Source organism: Hylobates moloch, unplaced genomic scaffold (assembly GCF_009828535.3).
Source record: "Hylobates moloch isolate HMO894 unplaced genomic scaffold, HMol_V3 SCAFFOLD_17, whole genome shotgun sequence".
Classification (NCBI taxonomy): Eukaryota; Metazoa; Chordata; class Mammalia; order Primates; family Hylobatidae; genus Hylobates; species Hylobates moloch.
In genome coordinates, this window is record NW_026652292.1 from 53,476,926 (window position 1) to 53,499,486 (window position 22,561).

A 22,561-nucleotide genomic window follows, 5' to 3' on the forward strand; every position below is an offset into this window, starting at 1 on the left:
TTCTTTCTTTCACTTCTTCAGAGCCTTCTTCTCAGGATTGGTGATCTTATTCTGGGCACAGAAGGAGAATTTATTTCAGATAATTTTTAAGGGAAATTAAGACCAGAACTAGAAAGAAGCTGTTATGAAAGACTCTAGGATTTGGTGATGATATACTAGAAAAAACAGTTAAACTGAATACATTTAACTCTTAATTCTTAATGAAAATCTCTTCCTTAACTTCCTTTAGTTTTTCCTTAATCTGTAATGAAAATCAACGCATTTTTTTTAAAAGGCAAACTCTCAATCCCTAATGCTGATAAAATGTGTTGCTAGGGCTCTTCTGATTTTCTGCATGTGTGTGTGTATATGTGTGTGTGTGTGTGTGTGTATGTTGAGATAGGACTGCTTGACATTTGCATATTTTCGGAAGTTTGTCATCTTCTGGTAAACATTCTGGTTACGTCAGTCTAATTTGTAAACCATTTGAGCGTTTAACCAGGTTTCTGTGGTTAAAAAATCTGATGCAGGCCAGGCGTGGTGGCTCACGCCTATAATCCCAAAACTTTGGGAGGCTGAGGCAGGTGGATCACCTGAGGTCAGGAGTTTGAGACTGGCCTGGCCAACATGGTGAAACCCCATCTCTACTAAAAATACAAAATTAGCCAGGCATAGTGGCATGTGCCTGTAATCTCAGCTACTTGAGAGGCTGAGGCAGAAGAATCACTTAAACCCAGGAGGTGGAGGTTGCAGTGAGCCGAGATGGCACCACTGCACTCCAGTCTGGGCAACAAGAGGGAAACTCCGTCTCAAAAACAAACAAACAAAAAAACTGATCATTGTTAGAAACCACAAGTCTGAAGCTGTTTAATATTTGAGTCTCTGAGGTGTTTTTTTTTTTTTTTTCTTATTGAGACAGGGCGTAGCTCTGTTGCCCAGGCTGGAGTGCAGTGACGTGATCTCGGCTCACTGCAACCTCCACCTCCTGGGTTCAAGTGATTCTTCTGCTTCAGCCTCCCGAGTAGCTGGGACTACAGGTGCATACCACCACGCTCGGCTAATTTTTGTAATTTCTGTAGAGACGGAGTTTTGCCATGCGCCCAGGCTGGTCTCTCCAATTTGGAGGCTCAAGCAATCCACCCACCTCAGCCTTCCAAAATGCTGCTGGGATTGCAGGTAGAAACCACCGTGCCTGGCCAATACCTGAGTTTCTAAATGCCTTTTGCATGCTCTGTAAAATATCCGGCTTAGTCTGTGATGTGGCTGAGTAGAAATCAGCTGGAAGGTTCTGCAGGGGCCAGGGGAATGTGCTGATAGGAATGCATGTTCCTTCTCTTGAATATGTTGTTTTCATTTGTGTCCTAACTTTTGGCTGAATTCATTTGAGATCCTCTGGGTGGATGATTTTTGCTTTATTCATAGTTCTTGTTTATTAGGAAAGCAAACCCCATCACCTCTCCCCGTTCCCCCCTCAGGTTTAGAGTTACGAAAGTGGAACACAAGTCAAACCAGAAGGAACGGAGAAGCCTGATGTCTGTTAGTGGGGCTGAAACCGTCAACGGGGAGGTGCCAGCAACACCTGTGAAGAGAGAACGCAGTGGCACAGAGTAGCAGGTGAGCCGTGGTTTTGGTGACATTGGGGCAGGTTGGTGCGGGGTGGTGAGGAGAAGGTACTTGGAGCCTCCCAGGTGCTGTGGCAGCATAGAAATGGCATTTGACAGGGAAATGGCAGAGCTTTCCTGGACCCAGGAAGACTGAGGGGGACTGAACATGATTACTTGTCTGCCCAGAGCTTCTTGTAAAGAAGTCACAAACTTAGTGCCTCCAAGGGCTTGGCCTGTGTGATAACGAGGATGGAGGATTACTTGTGAGGCAATGTGGCGTGGTGGGGATTGTGGCAAACTAGAATTCACATCACCCACCATGTAGCGCTTGCATTACCACGAGGCAGAAAGCGCGTAGAGTTGCTGCATCTTCTTATGCAAAAAAAAGACAAAATCCAGACTTCTAAAATGTAAAATCACTGATTTTCAATATTGGCAGCTTACTTTTTTTTTTTAAACAACCATGCAGGCCAAACGACGTGTAACCTTGTCACCATTTCTAGGTAAACTGTGACTTGAAAAAGTCTGGAGCAAACAAATCAATGCTTTTTCCTTTTATTCTGTTGGAAACCAGTTTTCTTTGTGTCCAGTTCTGAAACCTCAATATGAATATTTCTCTTCCCACCAAAGATTTTGAGGCAATTGAAAAGCCACAGCGATTTATTTCTTGATTTGGCAATTTTAATTTTGCAAGGCACTGCTTAAAAAAAAAAAACAACACGCAGCCGGGTGCGGTGGCTCACGCCTGTAATCCCAGCACTTTGGGAGGTCGAGGCAGGCGGATCATGAGGTCAGGAGATCAAGACAATCCTGGCTAACATGGTGAAACCCTGTCTCTACTAAAAAATACAAAAAATTAGCCAGGCGTTGTGGCGGGCGCCTGTAGTCCCAGCTACTCAGGAAGCTGAGGCAGGAGAATGGCATGAACCTGGGAGGCGGAGCTTGCAGTGAGCCGAAATCTTGCCACTGCACTCCAGCCTGGACGACAGAGCAAGAGTCATCTCAAAAAAACAAAAAACAAAAACAAAAACCACACATACACGCACCAGAACCCTGTGATAAATTGATAATGGCTTAACTTTCATCTAAACTCCTTTATTTCTGTTCCGGCTTGAGTGGTATTTATCCTTTCCATGTTTCTTATCCCTTATAAAAGAACAAGAGTGACAATTTGGAAGGGATCATGCCCTAAATGCTCCATGGAACCATCAGAGCCTGAACATGAAGGCAGAAGAGTTTAACTTACATAGGGAAGGGAGGGCGAGCAATGGGGGAGAGGTCAGGCAGGGTCCTTGAAAGTACAGGGACACAGCAAAACTGACATGAACCCTGGAGTCAGACTGCCAGGTTCAAGCTCCAGTGTGTCACTCACTAACCTGGGACCTGGGCAAGATACCTGAACTTTCTACGCCTCACTGGAAATTGGAAGTGATGCTCCTTGCCTCAGGGGCGGGAGTGAGATTTCCATGAAGTTGCACATGTGAAGGCAGGGCCTGGCACGTGGGAAATGCGCCGTCCATGCTACTGATTATTATCATGTGATTAATTCATTTTTGGTCGGTGTGGGTGAGTGGAGGAGAGATGTGGCTTTTGGGTGAAGCTTCTCTGATAATCTGCCGGGCTCAGAGGGTTGAAGGTACTCTGGAAGTAATCTGGAACAACTCTGTGCGCCTCAATTTTCTGAGACATAGGGACTCTGATCATTTTCTGGTGCTAGTTAGCCCTTGTGGTTTTGCCTGTGGGGAGATCTGGCATCTCTTCCTGAGTTTAGGAGCAGAATAGGAGCCTTCTTAAAGAGAGAAACAGTACAGAAAAGTCTACCGTTGGCTTCTCAACCAGTTACTGGTGACCTTGGGGAAGGGAACCAAGAGGAATTTAAGAAGAGGATGATGAAGATGAGTAATAACAGCAGCTAACGTTAATTCAATATTTAGTCTTCTAGGCATGGTACTGATGTGTATCTCACATGTCATCATTATAAACCTCTCTGGATGGAGTTAGTACTGTGTTCGTAGTTTTACATATGAGGAAACTGATGAATCGGAAAGGTGAGTTACATGTTGAAGGTCACATAGCTGGAAAGAGGAGGATTCTGATTGAGGTCAGTGAAGGACTTGGCTGTCTGGGAAGAGAAGCATCTGGCTATTCACGTCTTAGGTGAGGAAGGCCCAGCCAGCTTAGCTGCAAAGAAAGTATGGGTCATAAGGACAGGCTGAGTATGAGTCATCAACTGGGCAGTGCGTTGAGAGATGGAGCAGATTGCATCAGAAGACCTGGCTTGCCCTCGGTTAGGAACTGCAAGATGATCCTCTTGTCAGACTCGCCTCTGATTAGAGCTTGGCTAACTAGTGCCGTGGCTGATTTTGGCCACCACTGCCCGGAGAGCGGTACTCTAGATCTAGGAAAGTTAAAAGAACTAGGATTGCTCAGCTGGTTTTTTTGGCCCGAATCTGTCTGATTCTGATTATAGAAATTTGGTCCAAGCATCTGAAGTCCTGACCACATTTAACTGATTTACAATGAGATATTCTCTGCACAGCACACTGTTATTCAGCAGGATTATATAAACGAGGATTGGATTTGATCAGAAGACGTGGGTGCAAATCTGAGCTTCACAATTTGGACATTGTACTTAACTGCCCTACCCCTGGTTTCCTTGAACATGAAATAAGGTATTAAATTCATTGTTTTAATCCAAGAGCCAAGAGAAAGTCTGGAATGTAGTTGGCTCTCAGTAGAAGGTAGTCATATTGTGTTGTGCTGCTCAAATCACAATGAGCACATGAGTGGCCTTCAAAGGGTGATGTGTTTTCCGAGCCTCCGACTTGTAATTGATTTTCAAATTAAAAATTAATTTTTCGTTATGAAAAAAAAACAAACTCAAAAGTAGAATAATATCATGGATGTCCATGATCCATGGAGTAAATTAATTATAATACCTACAGTTTTTTGGGTATTCTATACTTGGCATGCTTTGAAAGGCACATTCCGTGTATTAACTAATTTCTGTAATCCTCACGACAGCAGTCTATAGGTGCTAGTTAGTACCCCATTTTGCAGATGAAGGTCTTAAGCACAGAGAGTTTAAACAACTTGTTTAAAGATACCAGCAAGAATGTGATAGAGTTAGACTTGAACCTGGGCAGCCTTGCTTCAGGTGTCACAGACTTCATTCAACTGGGTCCAGGATGAGCAGGTCCCATGAGTAGAGCCTGCTCAGGTGGAGTCCTGCTGGGTGGCCCTATCTGATTACCCCAAGGAAGTATAGGCCCTGAAAAAGGAAGGAAGGGAATATTCGTTGGTGTTTTAAAAATTATGTATTCATTAAAATTTTTCTTGCAGTTTTTTTTCTTCTCAAATCTCATCCCCCCAAAAAAAGTATGTTTGGGACATTTAACATGACTTGATTTTCCAACTAGAAAAATTCTGAAAATTTTACTTCTGGGCCAGACTGTCTGGTTCTAGACGAAGCCAGAAGATCTGCGCTGGAATGCAGGTAGTGAAGCAGTGTCTCTTCTACAATCTGATACAGTCTTTAGAGTTGTATTTTTTCCTGAAAGAGGTTTTTGCTCAAATTTGGATTTTTAGCCAAACAATTTTACTGCAATGTTTTGTTTTATTGTAGAACAGACTCAAATATTCAAATACAAATGTATAGCCACTTATTGGTTAGGTTTCTTTTTTTCTTTCGTTTAAGGTGTTTGTTACCAGAAACTAAACTTATATTCTAAATAGAATGTTATCAAGACTGTGGCAGGATTTCTGTCTCTCCCTTCTGGTTCCTTCTCCCTTTAAAACCCTAAATCTGATGTTGGGCATGCCTCCCCATTCTTCTCACCCTGCTTTGTTGGCCTGAGTTCTTGTTTGTGGCTACATCTAACTTGCCCTCTTGCCCTCTGCCTGATTTATTTTGGCAATGCGGTTAAAATGGTGTCTTTTTTCTACAGAAAATGTGTTTTGGTTTCTCCTGAGAATAATAAGCTTTTGTTCTTCAAAGTTAAATAAATCGAATTGCTTTCAGCCTCCAAATGCCACTGCCTTGTCTTCATTGTCACTGGTCTTTGGCTTTTTAAAAACGATCCTGTCCTAAGCATTCTATGTCGCGTGTTTCTGAAGTCTGCCCTCTTTTTTTCCATTCGCTGATAGTGTCCTGTTGGAAACATTGATTTAGTAAGCTTACATAACCATACTTTAAAATTTTTTATTTAAAATTAATCAGATTTTAATGGACACATGAAAGTTGCATATATTTGTCATGTGCAATATAATGTTTTCAAATATGTATACACTGTGATGGCTAAATTGAGCTAATGAACGTATGCATTGCCACACATACTTATAATTTTTTTTTGTGGTGAGAACACTCCAAATCTACTCTCTTAGCAATTTTTAAGAATATAATACATTGTTATTAACTGCAGTCACCATGTTGTACAGTAGATCTCTTGAAATTATTTATCCCCTCTAACTAAAATTTTGTGTCCTTTGACCAACCCCTCTCCCACCCCTACCTCTAACCACCTTTCTTCTCTCTGCTTCTGTGAGTTCAACTCTTTTAGATTCCACATGTAAGTGAGATGATGTGGTATTTGTCATTCTGTGCCTGGCTTATTTCACTCAATGTAATGTGCTCCAGGTTTATCCATTTTATCTTCAATGACAGGATTTCCTTCCTTTTTTCTGGCTGAACAGTGTTTCATTGTGTATCTATACTACATTTTATTCATTCATCTGTTCAGGGACTCTTAGGAAGATACCCTATTTTGGCTATTGGGATAATTAATGCAGCAGTGGACATGGCAGTACGGATATCTCTTTGACATACTGATTTCAGTACCTCTGGATATGTACTGAGAAGTGGGATTGTTGGATCATATGGTAGTTCTATTTTTAATTTGTTTGTTTGTTTTCTGAGACAGAGTCTCACTCTTGCCCAGGTTGGAGTGCACTGGGACAATCTCGGCTCACTGCAGCCTCTGCCTCCTGGGTTCAGGCGATTCTCCTGCCACAGCCTCCTGAGTAGCTGGGATTACAGATGCATGCCACCACACCTGGCTAACTTTTGTATTTTTAGGAGAGACAGGGTTTCACCATGTTGGCCAGGCTGATCTTGAACTCCTGATCTCAAGTGATCCACCTGCCTCGGCCTCCCAAAGTGCTTGGATTACAGGCGCAAGCCACTGTGCCCGGCCTATTTTTAATTTTTTTTAGTGACCTGAATACTGTTTTCCATGATGACTGTAATAATGTATATTCCCACTAACAGTATGCAAGAATTTCTTTTTCTCCACATCCTCATCAGCACTTTTTTTATAATTGTCATTCTAACAGGTGTGAGGTGTTATCTCATAGTTTTAATTTATATTTCCATGATGATTAGTAATGTTGAGCCTTTTTTTCATATACCTGTTGGCCATTTGTAGGTCTTCTTTTGAGAAATTTCTATTTAGAATCTTTGCCCATTACAATTTTTTTAACATTTTATTTATTTTTATTGACAAAAATTATCTATGTTTATTATGTACAACATGTTGTTTTGAAACATGCATACATTATGTAATGGCTAAATCGAGCTGATTGACATATCTATTACCTCATATATTTATCATTTTTTTGTGGTGAGGATATTTAAAATCTCTCTTAGCATTTTTCAAGAATACAATACATTGTTATTAACTGTAGCCACCATATTGTGCAATAGATTTCTGATACAGTCTTTAGAGTTGTATTTTTTCCTGAAAGAGGTTTTTGCTCAAATTTGGATTTGATGGCCTATTCCTCCTGTCTAATTGAAATTTTATGTCCTTTAACCAACATCTCCCCAACCCTCCCTTCCCATTTTGCCCCATTTTTAAATTGGGTTATTTGTTTTCTTGCTTTTGAATTGTTTGTGTTTCTTATCTATTTCGGAGAGTAACCCTTTATAAGATGTATGGTTTGCAAATATTTTCTCCCATTTTATAAGTTATCTCTTCACTCTGTTGATTGTTTGCTTTGCTGTGCAGAAGCTTTTTAGTTTGATGAAATCCCATTTGTCCATTTTTGTTGCCTGCGCTTTGGGGTCTTATCAAAAAATCGTTGTCCAGATCAGTGTCATGGAACTTTCCTCCTATGTGTTTTTCTAGTAGTATTACAGTATTACAGTAGCATTTCTTTTATCAAAACAAAAATTCATAATATTAGACATCTGTTTTTATTTTTGTTTTATTCAGACGATTGTATTGATTTTTATTTTAGTAATTTATTTTAGTAATTAAAAGCTTGGTTTTAAACTCCTTACTTTTAATTGTGCCACTTAACTACCAATGGTTTTGGGCAAGTTACTTAATGTTTTCAAGCCCCGGTTTTTTCATCTTTAAAATGAGATCGTTGCTGGACATACATGATACGATGTATGTGTAGTTCATAAGTCAATCCTTGGCACGGAGTATCTGCTAAACATTCACTGCTGTTAAGAATTGTCACACCTGGTGGTCTTAATTTTTTATTAGGTCATTTCTCAAGCATCAACTTTTGGTACTGTGAATTCGTTTTTACATCTTAAGAACATTACAGCTTTGGACTCTTAGGACATCTCAGAAATAGATAGTATTTGTCAAGTCCCTTAGGAATTTGGGCCATTTTCTTGTTTGCATTAAGGAGGCCTTAGAAATAACCATTCCCGGCTGGCGCGGTGGCTCACGCCTGTAATCCCAGCACTGTGGGAGGCCGAGGTGGACGGATCACAAGGTCAGGAGATCGAGACCATCCTGGCTAACACAGTGAAACCCCGTCTCTACTAAAAAATACAAAAAAAATTAGCCAGGTGTGGTGGTGGGCGCCTGTAGTCCCAGCTACTCTGGAGGCTGAGGCAGGAGAATGGCGTGAACCCGGGAGGCGGAGCTTGCAGTGAGCCGAGATCGCGCCACTGCACTCCAGCCTGGGCGACAGAGGGAGACTCTGTCTCAAAAAAAAAAAAAAAGAATGAAAGAACCATTTCCTTCTTCCAAGAGGTGGAATTAAAATTAGTAACAAGGCGATGGAAAAGTTTTGCTGACAAGTTCTTTTTATTATAAAGATCAGAGGGTGGGATAAATTGAAATGCTGGACTGAGACGTTTTCGGCCTAAGCATGACTGCTGTGCTGGTGGTCTGCTTTGGAATAAAAGTCTCCTCTTTGTCAAGACTCTTTCATGGCCCAAACTCCCTCCTGAGCATCCGTGGCTGGTCACAAGGTGGCTCTTCTGACCTTCGGCCGCCTTCATGTTCTCCTCTAACAGTGAGGAAAGGCTCCTTGGCTCCTTTTTTTGGACTCTGTGACAGGAATTATAGTAGAAGCTCCTTGGGGACCCCCTTGGAAGTCGTACTGCTTGATTGGCAGTCCTCTCCGTTGCTTTTATTAACCCTCCAGGAAGCAGGTAATGATGAGAAACTGCAGGTACTACTAGTTAGTTTATTTTTTTCTCTCTAGCTGTAATTTTTTCAGGAAAAATGCATCTTTTTTAAAAAAGCAAAAGGATCTCAGATTTGATGGGAGCCCTTTAACTTGATTCACTGGTCTTATGGGGCAACAGAATATAAAAAGAAACTGCACCTAAAGTAGGCATGGATTAGGCCACCTGGCTTGGTTTTCAGTTGCTAAACACATTTCTCAAAGGTAAAAGCAGTGCCGTGATGCCTGCCGTACTCCTGTGTGGGGGACTGAGCCCACTGAGTCCATCTTAAATGTGGAGGTGGAGGGAGGTTAGCATCTGCCCAGGACCTGCTCTGTGAAGACTAGGTAGGTAGAACCGGCCAGATGAAGAGAAGAGCTGAGTGAGGGATGGGACTTTAGAAGCAATTTTAGGAGTTGTAGGTAATAATATCCTATTTTACAGATGAAGAACCAGGCTTAGAGGGATTAATGTTCCCCATATCTCAGGGCTAGGTAGTAAGAGGGCTTGGATGGGAAGAAATTTATACTTGGGAGCTTACATGCTCAGTGGCCGTGGAGTGTGAGGGAGCTTTGCTTTTCTTGGCAAGAAAGCAAATAAACCGCCGTTTCTTCACATAGCTCAATAGCTCACAGAACTGATCATTCCAGCCTTTGGATGGCCTCCTTGGCGTCCGATGGGATCATCTGATGAGCAGCTGATGGATTTTAAGGCTCTGCCTGGATCAGGTCCAGGTGTGTGAGCCATTCAGTTTTCTTCCAGATAGTTGAAGGTCATAGACTGGTAGACTTCGGAGCAGCTGTGATTGCTAGTTCAGATCAATGGAGGTAAAATTGTATCTTTAAAAAGTATTTCTTGGCTGGGCGCGGTGGCTCACACCTGTAATCTCAGCACTTTGGGAGGCCAAGGTGGGCGGATCATGAGGTCAGGAGTTCGAGACCAGCCTGGCCAACACGGTGAAACCCCGTCTCTACTAAAAATACAAAAATCAGGCATGGTGGCAGGCACCTGTAGTACCAGCTACTCAGGAGGCTGAGGCAGGAGAGTCACTTGAACCTGGGAGGCAGAGGTTGCTGTGAGCCAAGATCATGCCACTGCACTTCAGCCTGGGTGACAAGAGCAAGACTCTGTCTCAAAAAAAAAAAAGCATTACTTGAGCCCCTACTATGTGCCAGGCAGTTTGCTGTGTTTAGGGATGTGGCAGTGTGTCAGACAGACAATGAAGACCATACTCTTACAGAGCTTCTATCCTAGTGCTTATACCAGACTTTTCTCCCCTGCACCTCCCAGTCCCCTTGTTTAGTGTGTGTTGTTACATGTGTTGTTCAAGATCATGCTGAGAGTTCATTACGGAGCCAGGACCTGGGCTTCCTTATAGCTCATTCCTTTACTGTCTCCAATGTATTGGATATTACAAGTGTTTGAAATGGAATTTTTAAAAAAGAACTGAAATATAAGAAATGCGTAGGATAAAATATTTAAACAGCCTAAAAGTCTGCAGGGTGAAAAATACATCCCAAAAATAAATCTTTGCTCCATTTTTATCCCCCTAACCCCTTTGCGTGTATCATCTCTTAAACCTTTTCTCAAGAGGACACCACTGTGATCAGTGTTCTCTATGTCCTTTCAGGATTATGCTGTGCATATACGTGCTTAAGCAATATATCTGTGTATATAAAGCCCCTCCTTTTGCCCTTCTACAAATGAGAGCATAGATACTACACTTGTTGGTACCTTGCTTTTTATTGAAGTTAATGGTTTTTAGGTTCTGTGGTTCCCTGACTGTTGAGTTTTTGTCTTACTCACAGATGACTGAGGAAGAACCAGCTTTTACTCTCCCACCTTGACTGAGCCATAAGGAGTGAAAATGGTGGACACAGTTAAAAAGCTATATGCCCTATTTGTCCTCAGTTGTTGGGAGTGGCTCCAGTACATTTATGACCATGATCTGGGAGTTCTGAGTGGACCTAAAAACATGCTTTACTGTCATCAACTATAATGTTTTTTCTAAGTTATTCTTCCATGGCCTTGTTCTGGGCACAGGAGATACTAAAACATATTTATCAGTATTCCCAGAGTGTAGACAACATGGGGGACCAGGAATTTTTGATTTGTTTTGTTTTGAGTTGCCACCAAAGCAAGCCATCTCCTCCTAACACAAATCTCCCTGGGCAGGGGCCTGCCCCAGGGCCCCTTCCTATTTTTGACCAGGAGTTGACCCACTGAAGGAGAGCTTATCTGTTTTTCCTCTTTATCCCTATCAGCTGTTTGACATCTGCTCTTTTCACTGTAGAAATTCAGCAGTGTTGGAGGCTAGAGACTTTGGAGGGCCTAAAGCCAGACCCAAGGGGGCTTGAGGGAAGCGGAAAATGAAATGCTTTCAGAGACATTTTTACCTATAATTAGAAAGAAAATAGAATTAATGGTTATAATCAGGATTTTTATTTTTCTTTATTTTTTCTTTATTTTATTATTATTTTTTTTTTGAGATGGAGTCTCGCTCTGTCGCCCAGGCTGGAGTGCAGTTGCACGATCTTGGCTCACTGCAAGCTCCGCCTCCCAGGTTCACGCCGTTCTGCTGTCTCAGCCTCCTGAGTAGCTGGGACTACAGGCGCCCACCACCACGCCTGGCTAATTTTCTGTATTTTTGGTAGAGAAGAGGTTTCATCATATTAGCCAGGATGGTCTCAATCTCCTGACCTCATGATCTGCCCGCCTTGGCCTCCCAAAGTGCTAGGATTACAGGCGTGAGCCAACGCGCCCGGCCGATTTTTCTTAATTTGTGCCTTGAGACCTTGAGTTCTACTAACATTGAATATCTTAAGTTAAAACAGTATGCATTTTCTGTAAGTAACAGGACATAGGATACTGTAACGGTTCCACCATAGAGGTTCTGGAATCAGACTTCTTGCACTCAAGATCTTGGCTGTCGCTTTTTAGCTTATCTAGCTTTGGGCAAATTAGCCTCTGAAGCCCCAGCTTCTCCATCTGTTAAGTGGGGATAATACTGCTACTACCACTACTTTGTAGGGATACTGTTCCTTTGCCCTAAATAAGTGCAAAATAGGTTAGGTGCTAAATTACTATATCACATCAGCCCTATTTAAACATGTAGACAATAAAAGTGTTAAAATTAATATTTTTGATATTTCTTGATTCTCTTGAAGCTTAGAGAGGCCAGGTTAGACATAACCTATAAGGTAGTAGCAGTATTGTCCATTTGATACTCAAGTGGAGGCTTACTGAAGGCCGGTTAGCTGAACTCTGTCTAGCTCACAAGCCAGTAGAGAGGCAATATCTAACTTGTTACGTTTTCCTTATTGGAAAGAGATGGTACTATTCAGAGTAATAAGTTACTCTGCCTGTAGCTTAGTGTAGACATTAAATCAGAAGTGTGTTGAGACTAGTAGGAAACTGTTGAATTGCATTTAAATAATTTCCAGTTGAATCCTTCTTTTTCCAGGTACAGAATAACTTTTGATGTCACTTACATTTTACTTGGAATAAGGTGCTCTGGATTCTACCATCTCAAAGGCTGGTAAATCACAAGTGTTCAGTTGCTGTCACTTGGGAAACCCATTGTTGCTAAATATATAAGTATGTTGAAATTGCTATGAGAATATAACCCAGTAAAGAACAACCTTCAGACTTCAGATCTAAATCTAATGTCAGAAGATTCAAAACTGTAAGGAGTGCAAAATTTCTCACTGGTATTCAACAAAGAAGATAATATAATTTGCAGGAATATACTTTTCTGTCTGTGCTAGTTAAAAAAAGTGATTTCTATTTTGAATGGAGAAAAACACCTAGAAACATTATTTTTCCTGAATTGACCCACATACATAGAAAGCTTCTCACTATTGATATTAAAAAATTGAGGTTTTAGTTATTAAGCCCCCTCCTCAAATTGGGGGTTATAATATGCAACTCATGGAAGACGTAGTAGTCAATAAACATAAAAAATGCCCAACTTTACTAATAATGAAATAAATCCAAACTGAGATCACTTTTTGCTTCTCTGGTGGCAAAGATGAATGTTAACCCTAGCATGACCATATAACTCACATCCAAAATGAGGAGGTAGCTCACACCTGTAATCCCAGTGCTTTGGGAGGCTGAGGTGGGAGGATGGCTTGAGGCCAGGAGTTTGAGACCAGCCTGGGAACATAGGAGATCCTGTCTCTACAAATTAAAAATTAAAAAATTAGCTGGGCATGTGGCATATACCTGTAGTCCCAGCTACTTGGGAGGCTGAGGTGCAAGGATTTCTTGAGCTCAGTAGTTGGAGGCTGTAGTGAGTCAGGATCATGCCACTGCTTTCCAGCCTGGGTGACAGAGAGAGACTCTGCAGAGAATGAAAGGGAACACTGAGAATAATTATTCTGGGTAAACATATATAAACCAAGACCTCCCAGGCAAACTGGTTCATGTGGTCACCTTGGTTAAAAGGGTGCGGGGCTGGGCGTGGTGGCTCACACCTGTAATCCCAGCACTTTGGGATGCTGAAGCAGGCAGATCACGAGGTCAGGAGTCCAAGACCAGCCTGGCCAATCTTGTGAAACCCCATCTCTACTAAAAATACAAAAAATTAGCCAGGTGTGATGCCACACGCCTGTAATCCCAGCTACTCGGGAGGCTGAGGCAGGAGAATTGCTCGAACCTGGGAGGCGGAGGTTGCAGTGAGCCAAGATTGCGCCACTGCACTCCAGTCTGGGTGACAGAGCGAGACTCCTAAAAAAAAAAATGGGGTGCAGGGAGGCTGGGTGCAGTGGCTCACGCTTGTGATCCCAGCACTTTGGGAGGCTGAGGCAGGCAGATCACCTGAGGTTGGGAATTCAAGACCAGCCTGACTAACATGGAGAAACCCCATCTCTACTAAAAATACAAAAATAGCTGGGGGTGGTGGCACATGCCTGTAATCCCACCTACTCGGGACCCTGAGGCAGGAGAATCACTTGAACCTGGGAGGTGGAGGTTGCAGTGAGCCGAGATCGCACCATTGCACTCCAGCCTGGGCAATGAGAGCGAAACTCCGTCAAAAAAAAAAACAAAAAAAAAACAGAAAAGCAACCAACCAAACAAACAAAAATCAAGAGGGTGCAGGGAGATGGACATTATCCCACACCAAAGCAGGGAGGCTACAATGGTCTAGACCTTTGTGGTGGCAATCTGGAACTGTAAAAACTTAAATATGTACTGTTTGACCAAATTATTCCAATTAGTAAATATCATGCATAAATGCAAAGAATGTTCAAAGTTGTTCACTTCAGCATTATTTATAGTAGCAAGTAACTGGAAGCATCTTTAAATATCTATCAGTGGGAGATTAAGTAAATGAATTGTGCCTTATACATTTCGTAATGGCCTGCAAATGCCAAAGATTGAAGTAGATGCTGGGTGTGATAGCTCATACCTGTAATCCCAGCAGTTCGGGAGGCTGAGGCTGGAGGATTGCTTGAAGCCAGAAGTTTGAGATCAGCCTGGCAACATAGTGACCCTGTCTCTACTTAAAAAAAAAAATTAAAAAATTAGCTGGGTGTGGTGGCATGCACCTGTAGTCCCAGCTACATGGGAGGATAAAGTGGTGGCTTTAACTCCATGACTTAAGCCCAGGAGTTCGAGGTTCCAGTAAGCCATGATTGTGCCACTGTACTCCAGCCTGGGCAACAGAGTGAGACCCTGTCTCTTAAAAAAAAAAAAAAAAAAGATTGAAGTAGTGTTATATGTACAGACACAGAGCATCTACTGTATATTATTAGATGAAAAAAACAAGTTATAAAATATTCCAGTTGTGTTTAAAAATGATATGCAGCATGTCTCAGTTTTTCTTGCATTGAAGCCGATTGTTTTCCTCCCTGCATACACTAAGCTCCTTCAGGGCTTGGGCAGTGCCTTTGGATGGTGTCTTCTCATCCTTTGCCGAGACTTTAGGTGGCATCTTGTACATAGTTGGCCCTCAGCGATTCCTTAACAGGTGTGATAATATGGCATTCATCTTATCATTAAAAGAGCCCTCTGCAAATTAGTCGAATTCTAGTTCCCAATTACTTTGAAATACATTTAAAAACTGATTCTGTAATTTTAAAATTGAGTTACTGATTTTTTGTTTTGTTTTGTTTTGTTTTGAGACAGAGTCTCACTCTGTCACACAGGCTGGAGTACAGTGGCGCAATCTCGGCTCACTGCAACCTCCGCTTCCCAGGTTCAAGCGATTCTCCTGCCTCAGCCTCCCAAGTAGCTGGGATTACAGGCATGCGCCATCATGCTCAGCTAATTTTTGTATTTTTAGTAGAGACGTGGTTTCACCATGTTGGCCAGGCTGGTCTCGAACTCCTGACCTCAAGTGATCTGCCCACCTTGGCCTCCCAAAGTGCTGGGATTATAGGCAGGAGCTACCATGCCTGGCCAAGTTACTGAAGTTTTTAATTAATATTTCAGTCTTTAAATGATTTTGTCATATTTGTTTTCTCCCCCATTTCTGAGATACATTTTTTGACCTCCATTGACTTTATAGTATTGTGTTTGCAGGGTTTACCCTTTGGAAGTGGATTTAATTCTTGCTGTTTGTAATCAGCTGACAAACATTAGTACTGGGTCTTACCTAAAAGCTTAAACCTTCATACGTGCATTAGAATCAATGAAGCACCTTATAGGAAAGCAGAGTCCTGGACTGCAACCCCGTAGACTCATGATTTAGTAGGTCTCAGGGAGGGGCGCCCAAGGAATCTGAAGTTTTTGGTAAGATTTAAGCCGACTCTAAAGCAGGTTCTGCTGATGGTTCTGGGAAACGCTGATTTTAAAAGATTGCATGGATTAGCCTAGATTAGCATGAATCTACTGGGTTTGTTAAACAAGAGCCTTTATTAAAATAAGAAGGTATTCATGTTAATTTATACAATTTAACACACAGTTTAGACCAGAGTAAGATTTAAAGGACTATAAGCACTGAATACATTGTGATGTGATCCCATTAATCTATATCTGCCAAGATGCTGATCTATGCAGGCAGTACCGTTGCAGGACCATGGTGTCACATGCACAGCAATCATAATCTGCAAGCGGTTAACCGCAGAATGGTCAGTAGAGCCTGGAACAAGATAACCTCTAAGAAGTGTGAGCCTTAAAGGAGCACAGATTATTAGTGAATGATCACTTAAATGTAGCTCCAGGACTTCAGTGTTAATATTGCTGTTATATAACTCTTTCTATAAACGATGTTCTGTATTTATTTTATTTAAAAGTGGTCAAGAAACTTATTAATCCGGCTGTGTGGTTCCATAGCCTTGTCTTAGAATGAGATCGGAATTCAGTGTTGTGTAGGTGTATACTTTTGATCTTCCCAGGGACTGGGTCCCTTTAAAGTATAGGTTTTTAGCATCATTTAACTGTTCATGCAACCACAGTGATTTCCCCTGAGAGAGATCCTGGCAGCATTTCTAGTTTCTGCATTTCCTTTCTGTTGCCCACCACACAGGTGGGGAGCAGAGAAGTGAGGGTACCAGAGGATTCCAGTGATGCTGTGGGTGTGTCCGAGGTGACCCCAGAGCAGTGCAACGTGGAGGTAGCTTTGTGGTCTTCCAGGTCTGACTGCCTGGGGTGGATTTCCTACTTTCCCATTACTAATTGTGTGGCCTTTGGTAAATTATTGAACCTGGAAGCCTCAGTTTCCTCCTATGAAAATAGGAATCATTGACTCATGGAGTCATCAGGAATATTGAGTTAATGACCCTAGAGGGCTTAGCATGACAGTACCTGGCACAGAGAAAGTGCTCTGCAAATGCCAGTGCTGTTATTATTAATCAGATAGACTTTTTCTTCCTTCACACCCTACACTTTGAGATTTTAGCATTTACTGTTCACTAATCCGCTTAGGCTCCTAGTTTCTTATAACATGTTCCTAATTTTTAAAGGGATCAGTTTCTTTTTTTTCTAGAGAATCCTTTTTAACAAGGCATAGATATTCGTATGTATATCCTAATCAGAGACATACAGCAGGTTCGTGGAACCATAATATAATGATAGGATTATGGCTTTGTCTTTATGAGATTATGTCATAAGCAATAAACTCTAAAGAAAAAGACAACCTCTTCCTTTGTTCCAGATAAATCTTCTGGGTGGTTCTTAATTTTTATCCACCAGTCTTGTTTTATAAGCAAAATGGTTATACTTTGGGATTTCTGAATTGTGTTTTCCATGTAACGGAACTTTGCTTAATTTTTTCCATCTTGAGTACTCACTTGTGTAAATTGTAACCACCAAATTTCTCCCGAAGAGAGAGAGAGCAGGCTTGCTCAGTGTGGTGTGGTCCCATGTGATGGCAACTGGGAACAGTGAGTGGGTGGGTGTTTCCTCTCTCACCCACTCCTGTTAGCCTTTCTGGTGTATCTGTGCCCACCCACACATGATTTCTGACTGCTGCAGGACAATATGGAAGGCACCTTGTAACACTTTTATTATTGTTCTGGGTTAAAGAAATACCTGGAAGGTCATATAGTGTTGTGCCAGTAATGTGCTACCATCTAATAAATGTGTGTTTGTAAGGAAACACCAGAACTGCAAGGGTTTTAATAAGATTAGCTTTCCCTTTTCTGCCTAGTTTCTGGTATTAGCAGTGAGGACTTTAAGCAGCAATTTGTATTTTTTACTTCCTCTCTCAAAGATATTGCAGATAGTGCAGTTTTTATCAGCTGCAGAAGGCAGCCGTTGAAGAAAGCTAATGTGATTGTTGAGAGCAGAGAATTGGATGATGGTAATGACCAGAATAGTTAACCTTTCGGAGCATACTGATTGCTTTTCCTCGTATTAAGCGTTGTGCTTAGGATCATTTCATGTCAAATCCTCAGTAACCCTACGAGAGAATGCTACAGAGACAGCCACGGTTCCACAGCTGGCAGCAGGGGTCTGGATTTGAATCCAGGCCCCCCCTTCTTAGCCTAGCCTGTATTCTTGCATGCCCAGTTCTTAAAGCCGGTCAAATCTGTGCAAAACACTCAAAATGAGGAGTGTTTCTAGGCTGCAGTGAAAACTGTTACTGTGATGAAACATTAGTTGCTAGGCCTGACCTCCCCCATCTTTGACTTTGTTATTTTCCTTGATGCAAAAATGTCTAGTTCTAAGGGAGCACATAAAGAGGAGACATAAAAATAGTGGAATACCATACCTGTTTTCTAGATAATGGCCTAGTTTAAGGTTTTGCCTAGAAAATTCCCTCTCATTTTTTCCTTTTTTTTTTTTTTAGGGCCATTTTTATATGTCTCTACCTCTGGCCTTTCTACCTTTTTTCCCCCTCTGCTAGAATGTTTATATGAATTGACACCTACCTGAAAGTAGTTCCAGACTTGACTTATTTCAGTTTTACAGTAAAAATCTGCAGTTCTTGTACAGTTTTGGCAATTCAGTGCAGGGTTATCGGGGAACCTGCCCCAATAATCACGTAGGTTCTTTTCTATTTTTCCTAAGTGTCGGCCGGCTTGAGAAATAAAGGGACAGAGTACAAAAGAGAGAAATATTAAAGCTGGGCATCCGGGGGAGACATCACACGTTGGTAGGATCCGTGATGCCCCACAAGCCACAAAAACCAGCAAGTTTTTATTAGGGAGTTTCAAAAGGGGAGGGAGTGTGCGAATAGGTGTCGGTGACAGACATCAAGTGCTTAACAGGGTAACAGAATATCACAAGGCAAGTGGAGGCAGGGCGAGATCACAGGACCACAGGACCAAGGCGAAATTAAAATTGCTAATGAGCACCATTGTCATTGATAACATCTTATCAGGAGACAGGGTTTTGAGATCAACCTGTCTGACCAAAATCTATTAGGCGGGAATTTCCTCTTCCTAATAAGCCTAGGAGTGCTGGGTATTACTTGTTTCATCAGAATTAAAAACTTGATCCATGCTGTTTTATTGGACAATGTTTCATTTCCTTTTTAGCTAAGGGGATAAAGGTCCTTTACTCATCATCTCATTTGGGAAATAAATCTCTTTCTTTCTGTCTGTCTCCCTCATTCTTCCTCTTGTGTTCTGTCTGTTTTCTCTTATAACCATTGAATATTATGGATGACCCAATGACAGAAGAGGATAACATAGATAATAATAAGGTACATATCTTGAAGGATGAGCTGTAAAATAAGTAAAAAGTATGTTCTTCAAAACACTTCTAGCAACTTCATGCTATTTCTTCATATTTCTGCAAGCTGGGTCTATGTCTGGTTTTGTTTAGCATTTATAGGGTACACACGGTTTTGGCAGATAGGAGAACGTTTTGTTCCTTAACCTTGTGTGGGTTCACCTGCATGCTATGTGTATTTCAGCATACCCAGGAGCTCTATAATTTTAGTCCTGTCCTCGGTTATCCCAGTCTGTAAAACGGGAAAGTAAAAAGTCACAGAGCTGTTCATTAAATGAGATAGTTATAAAAAGTCATTTGAAAAGCAGGGAGCTATTTTACAAGTATGGGGCTTTGTTTGTAATGTAAATGTAAACGGTGACAAGGGCCATTTGTTAGAATGACTTAAAAATACAATCCAGAACCCTGAAGGTACAGTAAAGAACTAAGATGGAATGTTTAATCATTGTGCTTTTACTTGAAATCCCAACCGTGCTGTCTTGGATGGTCAGTAGAGACCTCCAGTCAACTCTCTTCGGTGGGGCTTTAGAAAGACACCTATGGAAGGCACATCACATAGGAAAAGCAGGAGCAAGAGAGAGAAAGGGGGAGGGGCACATACGTTTAAACAGCCAGATCTCGAGAGAACTCTTGGAATTAATTATATTTTACTTAAATTTCTTTAGACTGAATTCTAGAAAAAGGTGTATAGTGATAGAAGGAATGGGGTGAGATGGGATGGGACAGGGTAAGAATAGATTATAATTCTTCTGTGTTTTTAAATATTCAGGCAGATTAATATGTGACATGATGCTTACCCTTGGTTAAAGATCTACGTTTTTTGTTTTCTCTTGCAGCAATGACTTGACTTGAAGAGCTCTAAGAGACTGAAAACTTACAAGATATGAAGTTGCCTTGGGAATATTTTTATATATTTTATACAGTTTCTATCATGGAGTCAGCAGGCATGTGGATAAAACCTAAAAGGGAATATTATTGCTGCGCTGTATACAGAATTCAGTTTGCTTTGAAACAAGTTTTGGTTGAAAGAGTTTGTTGAAAATTTTATTATACTTCCAGGGAGGAAAGAGCTGTTTTTATCTTCTTAACCACTCCCAGCCTCTACTCTTCCCATCCCCTAATCCCAGGCCTTGGTGCACACACTGTAGTTTTTCCATTATGATCAGTATGTGCAGTGATACTATTCATGTAGTCTGAGCTTATGCGCGGGGTGTGTGTGTATATGTGTATACATGTGTGCACGTGAGTGTGTGTTTCTTTTTCCAGTTCCTACATCCTATTTTGACACTGGTTGTAAGAAGATCTTCATACATACAGGTTAGCTGATAAAAGATGAATCTTCAGTGGTAAAAGCTCAGTGGAAATAATCTAGTCTAGACCTGAGGAGTTGATTCCCCAAGGGACCATGGAGTCAGATGGGACCAGATGCTAGACTTTGGATTCCTTGACCACAAATTCAGCATTAACTCCTGCCACCACCATGTCACTCCTACGGCACTTATACATTTTGAGAAGGTTGTTTTTTTTTTTTTTTTTTGAGACGGAGTCTCTCTCTCTCCCCTAGGCTGGAGTGCAGTGGCACAATCTCGGCTCACTACAATCTCCACCTCCCCAGGTTCAAGCAATTCTCCTGCCTAAGCCTCCCAAGTAGCTGGGATTACAGGCATGCACCACCACGCTTGGCTAATTTTTGTATTTTTAGTAGAGACGGGGTTTCACTGTATCGGTCAGGTTGGTCTTGAACTCCTGACCTCAGGTGATCCACCCGCCTTGGCCTCCCAAAGTGCTGGGATTATAGGCGTGGGCCACTGCACCTGGTTTGTTTTTGTTTTTTTTTGTTTTTTTTAACCTTTAGCTGAGCGATTCTTGGTTAATCCATTGAATAAAGGAGAAAATGGTTTAAAGTCACACACACAAATTTGTTTGGACAACCCAAGGCCAAAACAAAAGAACCCTGCTTCTCATATAAGATGGGCCTGCACCTACCTCTGGCATGTTTTTTGTGTATTTCCTGTTTTTCATCCTGTAACTAATGCTCATTATTTAAAACACTCCAGTTACTTTCCCTTTAGGCCTGGCAAACTTTTCTTTTTCTTTTTCTTTTTTTTTTTATAACTGTACATTTTACAAAACACCCGAAAGGACCCAGAGGCATAAATAGTATTACATGATTTATGGTAGCTCTGGGGCGAGCTGTGGGGGAGGCCGGTTACAAGGTCTCCAAGACCTGCCTCCCTGTCAGTGTTGGAGGTGCCTTGAGCACTTCTTTTATTACATATAGAAAAAGCACATCTTTCATTTGTCTCCCAAAAGATGATTTCCGGAAAAATATACTTCAAAGTATTTACTGTACATAGACTTAAATGATTCTATTTCCAGCATCGAACTAAACATTTCTAACCTTTTAAGTAAATGGGGAATTCAGTTTCATGAGAATTTTTACTGACAACTAATAAACACTGTGTGTGTACACATTCATATACACTGTGGACTGGAGAAAGTCAGTGTGGAAATAAATCTCACTGAGATCCAGAAAGTAGCAACATAGGACTTCTAGGGGGATGTATTAGTGTAAATAATATATGTGCAGTCTAGGCTAATCGTTTTAATTAAAAACAAATAAGCATACTTTTTTGCTTTAAAAATATGCCCTCAAAATGGTGGGGGATAAAATGTAAGATATTCTTTAGCTTTAATTATTTTTCCATCTTATTCAAGTCAGAGCACTTTTTTTCAAATAGCAATACAACAGGCAAGAGAATACTCAAAAATATTTAAAACTGTATTTATACCAAGAGTATGTTTTAAATATTTTCTAATACTTGAGCAGTTTTTGTCTGGCAGGCTTCCAAATTTTCCAAAATTAAGCGTTCAGTATTTTCAACACGTACGCTTTTTACTGGTTTATACTGAACTATCTGATGAGAATTCCTAAGTGTTCCCAAAGCAACTGATGTTTACAGGTTTTGTGTTTCTTCTCATTCTTTCTAAGGATGAGGGAATCCACAACAGACTTTCTCTAGAAAACACTAATGATGGGCAACTTTTTGGTGTCATCAATGAGTTGGCTACTACCTTGATGTAAAAATTTGTAAAGGAAATTTTTCACCATTTCGAGTGTCAAGTGTATTTTTAACTGTCTGGTTTGTACTTTTATGACTTTTGTACTACCAAAGCGGAGTTAAAAATAAAAATGTTACACGCAGTGTGTCGTCTTGTGAGTGATCCAATTATTGGCACCTTGTACACTGGAAATACAGTCGTGGCAGTATAATTATTGAGCTTAATTTTTTACAGTACTGAATTTCTTGTGTCTTGAAATATCAAGCGATCACTTGGCTGACTTTCCTCATGCGATTTCCCCTCCTGCAGTACCCCTTCCCCTAACACAGGCATACCTTGGAGATACTGTGGGTTCAGCCCCGGCCTACTGAAATAAAGC

The 22,561-nt window shown here is 41.2% G+C and overlaps 1 protein-coding gene across 1 annotated transcript in view; it reads left to right on the top strand.

The window, feature by feature from the left end:
- The window catches only part of RELL1 (RELT like 1), a 76,392-nt gene extending 54,068 nt beyond the window's left edge, over positions 1-22,324 (top strand). Inside the window, exons 6-7 of the mRNA XM_032135529.2 lie at positions 1,455-1,593; positions 19,956-22,324. Coding sequence (XP_031991420.1) covers positions 1,455-1,590 — 136 coding nt within the window. The 3' untranslated portion in view covers positions 1,591-1,593; positions 19,956-22,324. The remainder of the gene's footprint in view (positions 1-1,454; positions 1,594-19,955) is intronic.
- Positions 22,325-22,561: the final 237 nt, after the last annotated feature.